The 14724-nt window shown below is 40.8% G+C and overlaps 2 protein-coding genes across 2 annotated transcripts; both read right to left on the reverse strand.

Annotated features, from left to right (window-relative positions):
* Positions 1-786: 786 nt before the first annotated feature.
* TCEAL8 (transcription elongation factor A like 8) lies at positions 787-2984 on the reverse strand. Its single transcript, XM_055120641.1, has 3 exons — positions 2635-2984; positions 2148-2219; positions 787-1547 (listed from the first exon to the last, which is right to left on the reverse strand). Exon 3 carries the CDS (start codon positions 1505-1507, stop codon positions 1154-1156), a length of 354 nt encoding a protein of 117 aa, XP_054976616.1. The 5' UTR covers positions 1508-1547; positions 2148-2219; positions 2635-2984; the 3' UTR covers positions 787-1153.
* A 307-nt stretch (positions 2985-3291) lies between these two features.
* On the reverse strand, positions 3292-13259 carry LOC101537311 (transcription elongation factor A protein-like 5). The gene is given in 4 exon segments (XM_055120639.1): positions 3292-10363; positions 10365-10921; positions 11820-11887; positions 13129-13259. Coding segments are annotated over 2 exon segments (561 nt in total). The 5' UTR covers positions 10896-10921; positions 11820-11887; positions 13129-13259; the 3' UTR covers positions 3292-10333.
* Positions 13260-14724: the final 1465 nt, after the last annotated feature.

A 14724-nucleotide genomic window follows, 5' to 3' on the forward strand; every position in this document is an offset into this window, starting at 1 on the left:
TGTGTTTTGTCAAAGCTGTATTTTTCCTTTAAAAGTTCACATTTAAAAAAATAAATGCTATTATAAGTTTCTATTTCTGAATTCTGCAGACCAACATTATGCAAATTACCCTAAAATAGTCCTACCTGTGTTGAATCATTAAAAAGCAGAAAGAGGACATAAAAGTCAAGGATGCAACCCACTGAACCCCAGACAACTGGTATTTGGCACTCAGGGACTATAGTGCACTTACTTATGGCAGTAGGGGTCAGCCTGGAGCCAAAGATCCAGCAGAAGAGGCAGCAGTGCTTAGCAGGAATTATGTGCCCCAGGAGAGAGAGGGATGGGGCCCCGTCAGAGGGCTGGCATATGGAAGGCCCCATCTTCCTTCCCGGACTATTTATTCCTCAGTGAAGGTTCAATCAGGCCAGGACCCTCCATCAAAAAATCACTTTAGAGGTGTTGAGGGTACTGTTTGCACAGATGGAAACAAGAACTTGTAAAGCACAGCTCATAATCTTCAGTGGCTTTGAGACAGTATTTTCCCCCTTAAATAATCAAGTCTTAAAACAGATGTATCAGTAACAATCGCCAGTTATATTTCCCTAGTTAAGCAATCGAGAGGTAATATGAGGTTTACATTTGAACTGTTCTTTCACCAAGAGTTCAGGTGGCCCTGTTGCCCTTAGAAGCTAGTTGCACATTACTTAATTCTAATTTATTAAAAAAAGTCCTTAATCCATAGTAGTGTGATGTGATCACTAAAATACAGATAGGCAAAGAGGAAAAAAATACACCACTCCGAAAAAAAGTTAAGCTTTTTTTATATACATATGCATGTATACACATCCACACATGTGCACACATACAGACACGATTAGGAATTTTATACTAGATGCAAGCTGAGGCTAAATATGCTGCTTTATAACCTGCTATTCTATTTTATGACATGAAATGGACATATTTTCATGCATCTGTGTGAAACTTCCTAACTGAAAACTAGACACAAACAATGGTTTAAAATACAAACTTCAATGAGATGTTGGTGATAAGAAAACTGCCTTAAACAAAATTCTACAAGATGATTAAAAGTAAAAGATAGGTCAAAAGTACAGCAGAAAATGCTAACAGAAAGAAATCAGGGGTCAAACTTGAGTATCATACAAAAAACGATTTAAGGCCTAAAGCACACAGGATAAGGACGGTTGCGTGAATGTCTTTGCTTCCAATGCATCATCACAAACTTGTTTCTCACTCTTCTTATCTCTTCCCTAAGCCTTTCCAGCTCATCTACTCCTCTTATTATTTCTTCAGGGTCCAAATGCCTAACTGGGGTGTTATCTTTAAATTCCTGGTCTGGTTGGGTCAGCCCTCCTCTAAGGCTTCCTTCTGCTTCCTGGCTTACACCTTCTTGGGAAGGTTGAGGATTTCCTTCCACCACCTGTGGTACATCAACGGAAGGATGGTCTTCTTCAGCCTTTTGCATGTTCTGTGATTTTCCTTCATTTTCTTCACAAGACGTTTGCATTCTGAGTGTTGTTCTTATTTCCTTTCAAAATGAATCAATCCTAAGAAAAACCAAGGAAACAATCAGACTGGATGCCAGGCAAAAATCCAGCAGGAGTTCCCATAGAGACTGGACTTTTCTCGTTCCTTGTCCAAGTTTTCCAACTAAAGAAAGCTGGATCCTATGGCTGCTAACTCTCCTGACTCCACCCCTTCCTCCACCTCCCTTCCCTCCCCCCACCTCCCTTCCCTGCCCCCTCTTTCCAGCTCCATCTTTTCTAGCTCCAGCCCACCATTTCCCATCAGGCCCTGCTACCGGCCTCTCGTAGCCCAGAAAAGGGAGCAGTGTGGAACAATTAACTCTTCCCTCGCCTCTGGTCTCCAACCCTCCCGCCCTTTTCGACTTTCCCAAGTTTTCACAAACTCCAGCCTCTCACCTGAGACCAACTGGTCCAGTCTCTGGCCTCCCCATCTCCTCCCCAAATCTCCCCAAACTCCCGCCCCCCCCCATTTCCGCTTCTGTCTCTGCACAGGTCTCCGAGCGCTCTGGCTCTGGCTCTCCGGATGGGGAGAAGCTGCAGTGACCCGGGAGAGTGCTTTGGTGTCTCCCACACTCCCACCCCACCCCCAGGGAACTGAGGCAATCACACCCTTACACTGACCTGAAAGGATCCAGAGGATTTTCCTCCCTCTTCCCTTACTCGATTTGTGTCGCTCCCAAAGAACCAGGAGTCCTGCAGACCGACCAACAGGAGTGCTTGCGTGAGCAAGATAGTACCTGAATCACAAGTCCCCTTCAGGAGTCAAGGCCTTGTTTGATGAGAGTTTGTCCACTTCTTCATCCTCATCCTGCTTTTAAGCTAGCCCCGCCTTCCCTCCCCTCTACTCACCAGTTCCCTGAAACCAGAGTGGGGAACCATGCAAGTTATTTCCAAATTACTTCAGTCTCCCGGGACGGGCAATTGGCTAGCATTCTCTCCCTCTCCACCGCTCTTGCTACCCCCTTACACACAAACATCCTAAAATTTCCTGCACAAAAAAATTTGGCGATAGGATAGTATTTGGAAAGCAGCAGTCACCTTGCTTGCTTTCTGCTCTCTGACTCCTCATTCTCAGAGCCCTGAAGGCAGAGTTAACTTTTCTACTGACCTGAAAGGATCCGAGGCACTTTTTTCCTCCGGCAATAGGGAGCTGCTTCAGGGAAACAGGCCCTGGACTCTAAGGACTTCTGCACACGTCGACTCCTGGTCACGTGAGGGTAGCGTCATCAATGAGCTCGCGTCCTCAAATACCCCTCCCATTTAACACTGCAGCCCGCTCCCTGCATTCTCCCCTCCTGATACTATCGATCTTCTGTCTTATTAGCCAATCCGAAACAATAAAAGTGATTATCATCTCTGTGCAGTTTTTATTAGCTTTTCCTAGATTACCAAGAAGAGGGTCAGTTAATCTACGATTTCTTTGGGAAATCTTATTCCAAATTGTCCTCCCCCGCTCCCTCCCCAGATTCCCAACAAACGCACTATTTCCCCAGGAGTCCTAGCTGGCAAGCATTCAAACTGGCGGGCAAAAGAGGTGGATGGGTGGGGGTGGAGGGAGAGGTTAAAAAAGAATCTAGGAATGAAGAGGTGGGTCTTTTCTCTCTATTTTTTGTTCAATGTTTCAGACAATTAACCTATTTTTAAAATGATACTAAACCCGACATGCCGTATAAGCAATGTTTGACACAAATGGAGAACAAAGTTACATCTATTTTGGAAAAGTTTTCAAAGGGCTACACAGGAAACGACAATTTTCACAACTAACGATGTTGGAATTCTTCTTTAATTTTTCCAAACCAGCACCTTTAAAAGTTGATTCTCAAATTAATCTATGGAAACAGACCCAGTTTTCTCTTGCTAGTAATTGTATGTGAACAATCCACTATTTTTTGAAAACTTTCTCATGGTTTTCAACGGAAGCTTCAGATTGACCCCACCTTTCTTCTGCAGGATTCGGTGCTTTGTTAACCAGATGGGTCCATCGGAACAAAAAAGCCTGTTGTCCCTGAGTAAATTTCAGTTTGGAACTCAAAGAAACATGTTGGAAAATAATTCTCATACACGGATGAAACACTCAGAAATGAGAGTTGCCTGTAATTTACCATCAGGTAAGGCTTTTTAGCAGGAAGAATTTTTGTTCACTCATGTTTTTTTTAAGATATGCTGGTATCATCCACTTTATTTCGTTAAAAAAGCGGACAGTCACATATGGATAATTTTTAATAATCAGAATTTTTGTAAAAATATAAATTTCCTGTAAAAGTAGTATCTTAAATGAAACTGATGTACCTGAAACCTAAAACATTGAGGCATATTAGTTGTGCCTCAAATAGCAATCTAGGCAGTGGAGCAAGCTTGAAAATCAGTAATCAGAATGGGGAATTTATCAGTCAACGATAGAGACCACTGTGAGAGAGGAAGGACTGGAAAAAGCTAATTGTAAATATATTTGCAAGATTAGTGTAATTATTAACTATAGTAGTTCCCTTTCATATGGGGGAAAGCTGTGATAATTTTTAAATTCACGATATGGAAAACTAGACCCTTTTGTTTTACAGATCTACATTATGAAGTTTTAAAATGTATAGACGTGGGCTGAAGGGGTACAGGGAGTCCAATAAAGTGTGGAAGAGGAATATTAGTACTTTGGTACTGTTATGATGTGCTAACAAATATCTGAAGATACTTGAAACTGTACCTAAAAATATATAGCCTCATAAACCAATATTATCTCAAAATTAATTAAGAAAAATATGCACAAACACATATAATATATTTATATGTTAACTACTGTCCCCAAATTCATGCTACTCCTCTATAGTTTTATTCCCTTCTCTAAACTCTGGTGGGCTGGAGCAGAAGGTAGGGTGTTTGCCTTGCACACGGCCGAACAGTGTTCAATTTCTCCGCCCCTCTTGGAGAGTCCGGCAAGCTACCGAGAGTATCTCACCCGCATAGAAGAGCCTGGCAAGCTACCCATGGCATATCGGATATGCCAAAAACAGTAACAAGTCTCACAATGGAGATGTTACTGGTGCCCACTCGAGCAAATCAATGAGCAACGGGATGATTTGTCAGTGATACAGTGACAGTGAAACTCTAGCAACCACTGGTCTATTCCCAATTACTTTAGTTTAACCTTTTTCAGAATGTTATAGAAATGAAATCTATTACATGTCATATTTAGAGACAGACTTCTGAGAATAATGCCCTGGAAATCTGTTTAAGTTGTTTCAAATATCAATAGTTTATTCTGTTCTTTTGTGCTGAGTAGAATTCTATTTTATGCATGTTATTTGTCTGCATACCCTTTAATAGGCATCTGTCTTATTCCCTGTTTGAGTAATTTTTAAAAGGGCAATACAAACATGTTTACAGATTTAGGTCTTTTTTGTTTCTTGAACTGTTAGAGTAAACCCTTCTCTGACCTAGAGCAGACTTCAGTGACTTTCTCTTCAATTCCAACATTACCAATAAATTACATGTGAGTCTATAATGTTTTGAAGTTGTCACTCTTCTGACTGAAAGCCCTGGTGACAATTCCACCATCCTCAAAGTAAGTCCTACTTTCCTCATCCTGAGAAGTTTCAGCAAAATTGAGTTTCAGGATCCATACATATAGATTATCATTCACTTTCCTGCCCCATCCAAAAGAAACTTTCATACAATATGCCCCAAGTGTTACTTCTTTCTCTTTATCAGTGTATGTAATTTTATTTCTCCTGATTGTCTTCTTCTACTCTCAGGTTCTCTTTGGAGTCCAGACTTCATCACTTCGCCTCTGACACCCCTCAAGTTGAAAGTGCTTTCTCCCTCCTCTGTCACAATTACACATAGTATATCACTATCCCTACTTGTTGCATTTTGCAAAGTTTACCTTGTGCTTCTCTCCTTTTCTATGAGTCTGAGGGGATAGGGAGAAATGAAAGAGAAAGAGGGTAGCATTTTACTATTTAGAAGCTTTTATATGTGACTTTTTATCTAAATATTGTTTTCTATATTACCTTTATAAGTAACTTTTGTATTATTTTTGTTCCAAGAGTCTATGTTCAGCAATTTCTCCAGTATATTATTTATAGTTGTAGCAAAGCTCATCCTACAGAAAATCTTGAGATAGCCACTCTTTTCCATTACTTCTCTAGTATGCTTTATATTTTGAAACCATACCTCCCATCATGGCAAAATCTGATCTAGAGTCCAAGGTTTGTCTATATAGCATGGACTCAAATAGCTACCATCTGATATGACCCTTCAGAGTATGAGCTCATCCAACACAGTGCACCACTTTTTTCCACTGAACAGAAATCACTCATGTTTTGATATGAATGATGCATACAGAACTTGGACTAATTTCCACTCAGATTGTATCTGTTCCAAACAGCAAACTCTTCTAACATCTTTCCTGTTAATACAGATTCCCACTATTTGGAAATTAGGCATGGATACATTTCAAATATTCAATAACTGATCTGAATGGCTACTCAGATTAGATCATTTGTTATCATAACTTGTCATTTCAACTGTCCCCATAGTGTACACATTGGTCACAGCAATAGGAATCTCTGAGTTGATCTGCTTTGATTTTGTTTTGAGATCACACGTAGCTGCACTCAGGGCTTACTCTTGGTTCTGTGCTCAGGGATCATTTTTGGTGGACTCAGGAGACCATATGGGGTATCAGGGATCGAACCTGAGTTGCCCACATGTAAGGCAAGCGCCCTACCCACTGTACAGTCTCTCTGGCTCACACATGCAAAGCATGCACCTCTGAGCCCTGTGCAATCTCCCTAGCATTTGAAATGTCTGCTTCAGGCATTGGTGGAAGAAGATGCCATTGTGAGCTTTGCTCTTTATATGCACCATCTGTAGAAACATTACCACTATTAGGACACCCTAAAAATTGATTATGCAATAAAGTGAAACAACAATTAAAATCTTTGGGTTTATGATAAGCCTTAAATACTCTCAATAAAACTTATTACCTTGGAGGTAAAATTTTTCCCTTACCAGTATGTAATCTTGCATAAACCACCTAAATTCTTTGAGTCTTAGTCACTAGAGGGCATAAACCCTTCCTCAGAATTGTCTATCAGAATTAAAGAATTTAGACATCTGAAAAAAATGATGCTTTCTATCACCTCTAGACCAGTACATAAAAATTAATATGACATTGAGAGAGAGTGCAGAGTTTAAGGTACCTGTCTTGCATGAAGCCAACTTTATTTCAATCCCCAGCACCAGATATGGCCTCCCAAGTACCACCCTGATGATTCCTAATCAGTCAGGAGTGATCCCTCTCCACAAATCCAGGAGTAAACCCTAAGGACCAATGGATTGACTCAAAACCTAAAAAAATAAAAGAACATGAGCTCTCCAAATATTCTTTTATTTTTGATGCAGCAACGTGATGACTAATCTAAATTTCTGGGAAACTTGTGGCATAGGTATCATAGCCTCACTCTGCCCATGTCTTATAAAGTTTCAGATATAAACCTTTATAGTGTTATGTCGCTAATATTTTGGAGTTTTTAGGTACACAAACATAAACTTAGCTTAACCTGACAAATACAAAAATGATCCTCAAAGTTGCAAGAGAATGTTTGATAAGCTTGTTAAAATATGGATTACATGTGATAAAACTATATTGAGAAAAGATAATAATAGGAATATTAGAAAGAAGTATACAATTACCATTTTTATAGGGTAATACTCAGTGGCACTCCTGAAGATTAAGATCATTCCTGGTTATACTAACATTACCAAACTTGACAGTGTATTGGGGTATTCAATTATTATATCATAAGGTCAATAAATAATGATTAAAGTTAAGGAGTCAAAAATGTTAGCTAAGTCTCACATCTCACTGACTTGATCTAGAATAAACAAGAAGTCATTACAACTCAACAATAAAGACAACCAGCTAAATTTTAAAAATGAATAAATGAATACAGTAGTACTGTCTCATCTACTATTTCTCTATTCACAATTTCAGTTCCTTGTAGAAAACCATGTACAATAAGTTATTTTAACAGCCACCACATTGCTATAAATGCTCTATTTTATTATCATTGTTGTTCACCTCCTAATGTTCCTAATTTATAAATTAAACTTAATCATAGATATAAATGTATAAGTAGAACAGTATAATAGATTTTGGTACTTTCCAAGACTTCAGACATCCTTTGGGGTCTTGGATCACATCCCTCATAAATAATGAGGCACTACTGCACGTATTTTTCCAAAGAAGATATCACAAATGGACAATAAACACAAGAAAAGATGTTTAACATCACCATCCATTCAAGAAAAAGAAATTAAATTCCTCTGGGATTCCACTTCATACCCAGAAAGATGGTCACAATAAAAATATAGGCAACAACAATCGTTAACAAGAAATTGCAACTTTTGATCACTGGTGATGGGATTTTCAATCACAGCTACTTTGAAAAAGTTTGGCAGTTTCTCAGAAAAGCAAACACAGATTTACCACGGAATACAGCAGTTTCGGTTGTAAGTACATACCCAAGAAAACTGAAAAAAATTACATGCAAAAATATGCACATAAATATTCAGTATTGATACATGCTACACCGTGAGTCAACTTTGAAACACTGTGCTACATGAAAGAAGACACAAGAGACCATATATTATAAGACTGCATTTATGTGAAATGTCCAAAATACGCAAATTCAAAGAGATTGAAAGATTAGTATTTTTTGGGTGCTGGGAGAGAGAACGGGAAATCCTGTGTGCTAATGAGTATGAACTTTCTTTTTAGGGTTATGAAAATATCTTGAAATGAGATAATGATAATTTCAAACCTCAATGTTACTAAAACCAATAAACTGTACAATTTAAATGGTGATTTTTTTAGAATAGTAATTACATTTCAATAAAAGTGTTAAAAGAAACAACAAGGTAAACATATTATCCAGAAATATGAAGGTTAATATCAGAAGAAACTGAAAACATTTATGGTAGTTGTCCCAAAAGAATGAGAATATGAAATGCAAGGCCGACTGAAGTTTAATAAAATCTTCTGCACTGTTGGATTTTAGAGTTTGCATATTATCTATTTGACAAAAATAACTAAAAGCAAAGGACATGCAGGCATGTTTGTGCAAACACATACACATTGTGAAAACAAATCAAAAGAGATTCTGATACATTACATTTGAACTGGGAGTAAGGATTCTGTATTTTAAACAGAATAGTTAGGTGACTTTGATCCAGGTGGTCTGCTAATGACTGGCAAACCTTGAAAAACACCACTATATCCAATGTCAAAATATTTGGAAATAGATTGTGGTATAACTCCTCTCCTGCAATATCCCCTCTGGAGAGACAAGCTTCACTCGCTAAAATATGAAACTACATGTTCAAGTCTATGTGTTTAATCAGGGAAAGACTATAACAAGAATTGAGGCCTCCAGACTTAATAATTAATGTACTGATTTAAGTTTCTACTGTGTGTCATGAGTATCAAAATGAGAAAGGTAAATTGTTTGCTTTGAAATAGGCAGATCTAATGGGGTAATTATGATTCCTGAAAAAATACATTAAGATTTTGCAAAGCAAGTTTCCACATTTCATGTCCATAGCAACAAAATTATAAGATGAGAAGAGTACTCTTCTCCATAATTCCACAAGGAACGTAATAGAGTTTAATTTACAAAAAAATCAAAGATCTTTGTTACTTTTGAGGACTCTAGTCCATCAGCAAAAGCGGGGGACAGGGGGTGGGGGAGAAGGAAGGGAAGGGCTAAGGAAAGTAAAGGATCAATGAGAAATGGAACAGAGCCCATCAGATATGACATTACCCAGGGGAGAGTGGCACCTACCTCTCAGCTCTCTGGACTTATTCCTGAGCACGGGTGAGACCTCCCTCAGCTCTCCTCCAAACATCTGACAAGGCACTGGTCCTGGTGGTACAGGAGAGAGGACAGGAGCCAGCCCAACACAACTCAAACAGTACCTCACCTGATCTTCTTTACATCATAGAAGGCAAGTTTCATGCTTATGTCACAGAACAGATTGTCCCTTATAGCAATGGATCTGTGATAACTTCCGGGTTGATTCCTCCAACTTTGATTCCTAAAGAAAATGTGTTTTACTTAACATTTCAAGACCTGACAAAGGAATTCTAAGTGATTCTACTGCCTTCATTAATTCATTGAGCAGTTATCTGATTGACTTATGCTATGTATTTTACTGTTTTGATGTTTTATTATTTATTTGTATGTTTAGTTTTAGTTTGCAGGCCACACGCTGTGGTGCTCATAGGACCAAAAGGTGCTAGATTTAAGCCTGGGGTTCCAATATGCAAAGCAATAGGTCCAGCTCTTTGAGCAATCTCTCTGCCCAATAATTTTTTAAGAAAAAAGTACATATCAGAGAAAGAACAATTTCCGTCACTTCGACCACTCAAAGAAAACCATTATTTCTTTTAGTCTACCCAGTTCCATAATTTTCCATATGCATGGATGTGTTATGTAACCAAATTTAGTTTTGTCTGAAAATCGGGCTGATGCTGCATATGCAGTTCTAAGAACTGTTGTTTTAAAAAAATTAATATTTTACAAAGTATCACAAACATCTCTCCCATGCATTCTAGCTGGATCAAAAGACTGCTGGTAACAAGAGTGACACCTAAAGCAAAGTATCAGCATAAGGTAAAGCACATAGCCTAGCAAATGCTTGCCAGGGTAAGCAGGGTCTACAATATTCTCATCAGAGAAATCAGAATTCAAGGCCAAAGGCATTAAGCATATGGAAATCCTTCTAAGTCTGACCCTTACCTCCGCCCCTCACTCCCCTGACACTCGGTTGGCCCCTTGAGGCAAAAGAATCCTGCACATCTCGTTGCATCCAATGAAAACCACCCACTTTCTGCTTTTTCCTTAGGTCTTCCTGAGCCCTTGACAATTCTCCACACTCTTGCATCTCATCACTGTCCAAATGCCTCTCCTGTAAGTTCTCCTGAAAGTCTCTGGAGAAATCCTCCATCCCCCGGTCCGATTTTCTTTTTGCTTTCCGGGACACACGATCTTCGGCCGGGTGCTTTTCTGCTGCCCATGGCTCACTCCCTGGCTTTTCCTGGAAGTCTGGCTCACCCTCACCGTGTCTTTTTCCCTCATCCTTGAACTTGCCCTGTTTTCCTTGCTTTCCTTCATCTGATTGTCCCTCACCAACTGCCTGTCCCTCAACCTGGCGCTTTCTGTGTCCTGGATTCCACTTTATGTGAGGCATTTCATCATACACTGACTTTCCTTCATCTTCAGGCTCTACTTCAACTTCTGGCTTTCCCTCATTTTCTAGGTTTCCTTCATTTTCTGGCTTTCCTTCATTTTCTTTGTAGATCTTTTCCATGTTGAGACTTTCCCTCCTTTTCCTGTCTTAGGAGACAAAGAAGAGACAAAAGAGAATGAGGATAGAGATAACAGAATACAAATGCTAGTACTTGCCTATGATTCAGGGTTTTTCTTGGCCCTATCCCAACTTCCAGGCATCGTCCCACCCATACCTGCCCCCTTCCTTCTCTCTCCAATCCATACATGTTTACAGAAGCCAATAGTGTAGAAAAGCCTACGGGCACTTCGCTCTACATTTAAGAAGGGGTGTGCAGAGAGGAGTGTAAGAGATTTGCTTCCTTAACTTTTGCTCTGGGCTGGAGAGATAGCACAGCGGGTAGGGCATTTGCCTTGCACAGGGCCAACCTGGGTTCGATTCCTCTGCCCCTTTCGGAGAGCTCAGCAAGCTACCAAGAGTATCTTGCCCACAAGGTAGAGCCTAGCAAGCTACCGTGGCATATTCGATATGCCAAAAAACAGTAACAAGAAGTCTCACAATGGAGACATTACTGGTGCCCGCTCGAGCAAATCGATGAGCAAGGGGATGATAGTGACAGTGACAAGTTTTGCTCTGGCTTATTTTACTGACTGGTGTCAACTTACACTGACCTGAAGGAATCTTGCCCATTTCTTCTGTTTCCCCTTCTCTGCAATTACAGATATACATAACTGCAGATACAACACATTAATAACTAGTTCTGATTTAAGCGCTACTCTATCTCAGGGGGCTTTGCAGAGGCCACACCTCTCTCTCTTGCTACTTTATTCTCCCATGTATCTTCATTAGCCTTAAAATATTAAGTTCTCTAAGGTTTTGGCAGAGGCTATTATTCTGAGATTGTAAAATGGGAGACTTGGAGATGGTGTGATAGTGACCTGTACATCTTCTGCTCATATTTAAGTCACTCCCGCAGGATTTGGGTAGTTGCCTTCTCCAACTGACCTTTACTGATCCTGCAGGTCTTTCCTTTTCTTGTCTAGGTAGGTGCTTACAACCACAGACCCGCAGACCTGCAGAGAGATAGGAGACAGGTGAGTGGATAACAGATTGAAAAGTGAATGAATAGGAAGTGAACACTGGCTCTTTTCAGACATAAAATGTCAAAAATTTCCCAACACTTTCCACTCCCCGTGGAAATTCCCAGGTAAAATTCCCCAGTATTTATCTGATGGCCCAAATTTGCAGCCATTCCCTAACAGCCTCTGGTTTGTCTGCGACTGGGTAACGGGAAAGAAATATTATTTCCACAGTGTCTCTGTTTTACTGAACTCCCATCCCAAATTTCTTCCTTTTTTTCCCTTGTAAAATGACCAATATCCAGGACAGTGGTATTCAGCAGATCCTGCTGTGTTTAAGTCTCTGCCATCCTCACCCACCCACCTCAGAGTACCCAAATGGCACAAAGCCCCTCACTTCTTTGAAAATGATGATAGTAGCGTTAGGTGCAAGACAGAAATGCCCAGAGCACACCTGTGTACTCTTCACTCTGCACAGGCCCAGAAAGATCCCATTTTCCTGCAATGCAAGATACAGATTATTTCCAAGCTCAGTAAAATGTCTGCTCCTTGTTATCTCCTCTCAATCCTCCCTAATTCAGAAGTCACGCTCTAGCAACAGGAAGATCATCTCCAGATCTGTCTGTACCCTCGGGCTCTACAATACGTCCTCTACCCCCGCCCCCTACAGACCACCATTTCCTGCTCCAAAATGGACGTAAGGTGAAAAGATAACGCAGAAAGCAGGCCTTGTCCCCTTGCGAGCTCTGCTCCCCCATCACTCACAGGCTGTACCCTCCTTCCACAACGCCAGAGGGACCAATCACACTTCTCTACTCGGGTTCTTCACTTCCGGAAGCCGCAGGATCGCCCACCTTCTGGGTGATTCCAATTCATTCTCAATCCCTATTGGTTCTCAATCACTCCCCTCCATTTCTAGTGCTGAAGGATTAGGCATCCGCGAGTGACTGAGAGCATCCAGCCCTACACCCGCCCTGGTCTTTGCCCTTTGACAGCCCACTCCAGAGCCAGCAGACTGCAGCGAATTTGTAGCCAGCCATCCCAACAACATGCTTTTGCCAGCAATCCACACTTGTACAAGGAATAAGAGACCGTTTCCTCGGCACACAATGTTCTACGCCAAAATGAATGGGCTAGAAAGGGGTGGAAATTGAAAAACAAACCGGTTTTTCTGGAACTCCTATCCCATCCTCTACCCCAAGGGTTCCCCTAGCCCCACCACGGTTTTGACATACCTGCAGGGTTATAGGGTAGTCGCTCCTCTGCCCCTCCGATTGAAATCTGTCTTCCTCCACGGACACAAGGAGCTGGAACCTGCAGGACAGAGATGGCTACAAACGTCAGCTCCTGGTCACGTGAGGGACACGTCACTGGTGGGCTCGGGGTCCCTACTTCCCTCCCACCGGCAGAAAGTGATTCCGGCGCCAGACCACACCTTCTCCTTCGCTATAAACACTCCCCGCCCCTCCCCCGCCTGGCCTCTGCCTCCCTCCCGCAGCCTTCCCGGCATTTGAGACCCTGTCACTCATTTAGGTCTTTTCCAGAGAGGATTGGGTTTTTTTGTTTGCTTCGTTTGGGGGCCACACTCCACGATGCTCAGGGTTTTTTCCCTGGCTCTGCGCTAAGGAATCACTCCTGGCGGGCTCTGGGGACCAAACGGGATGCCAGAGATCAAACTCGGGTCGAGGGTCTCGACCGCGCGCAAGGCAAGAGCCATACCTGCTGTACTATCCCTAGGGCCCCTTTACCAGCTGTTCTTAAACACGCAGTCAAATGCCTCTACTTCCCGCTGTACCATACATGTTTGTTACATTCTACACGAGGGAGCGGCGAGGGATAGAGTGATGCAGAGGATGCAATTTCTAAGACTTCAGGTTACCATGAGTGCAGCTCTGGGAAATTGTTTTTCTTTTTCCTTTTCTTCATATATCTAATCAGTTTTTCTCTTAATCTAACTTAATCTAACTCTGATCACTCAGTCGTTGATACTCATTCCTCCTGTCCGCTGGACCTTCACATAATAAGTTCTGGGTGGATTTTTAGGTATATAGACAGGTAGTTGAAATAAGCATTTAATTTTCTCCTTCAAATTTTTTTTAGTTTTATTGTTTCCTTTACCACGTGTAATTTTTATGAGCAAAAATGTAAGGTTAATTACATTTGGGGATAGAAAGTGCTTGAGATAAAGGAGAAAAAACAGTAAGATTAAAAACTTCAAAGATCTAAAAAAAATAAATAAATAAAAACTTCAAAGATCTTAACTTCCAGATTAAGATCTGAACATTATTTTCTTACTATATATAAACAAATTTGACTGACTACATACAAAAAAAAACCCTTTTTTTTCCTTTTTTGGGGGGGAGGGGTGACACCTGGCGATGCACAGGATTACTCCTGGCGGTGCTAATGGGACCATATGGGATGCTGGGAATCGAACCCAGGGTGGCCGAGTGCAAGGCAAATGCCCTACCCGCTGTGCTATCGCTCCAGCACCCCCTTTTTTACAATTTTATAAGTAGCTGGTTCTGTTATATTTTATTGCCTATCCCCAGCAATACGTGTATCTAATGCTCTCATGCTTTTTACATGTATCTAGAGCTCTCAATTACTGAGAGCTAAGTAAGCCTTTCAGAATTTGATGGTTGAAACAATATCAGTCTTGAAAATTTAAAACAATATTGGTCTTGAAAACAGTTATTTTCTTTCAAAAGTTATCTATAAATAAAGGAGATGAAGAGGTGAGTATGGATACAAAGACTGATTTTCCCTGTCCTATCAAAAAGTAGAAGGTATGTAGTCTCCTGTCCTGCCTCCTTTACATCTTCCAGCCT

The sequence above is a fragment of the Sorex araneus genome, chromosome X (assembly GCF_027595985.1).
Source record: "Sorex araneus isolate mSorAra2 chromosome X, mSorAra2.pri, whole genome shotgun sequence".
Classification (NCBI taxonomy): Eukaryota; Metazoa; Chordata; class Mammalia; order Eulipotyphla; family Soricidae; genus Sorex; species Sorex araneus.

Coding starts and splice junctions, on each gene's coding strand:
- TCEAL8 (XM_055120641.1), bottom strand. CDS start 1,507: ATGCAAACGTCTTGTGAAGAAAATGAAGGAAAATCACAGAACATGCAA.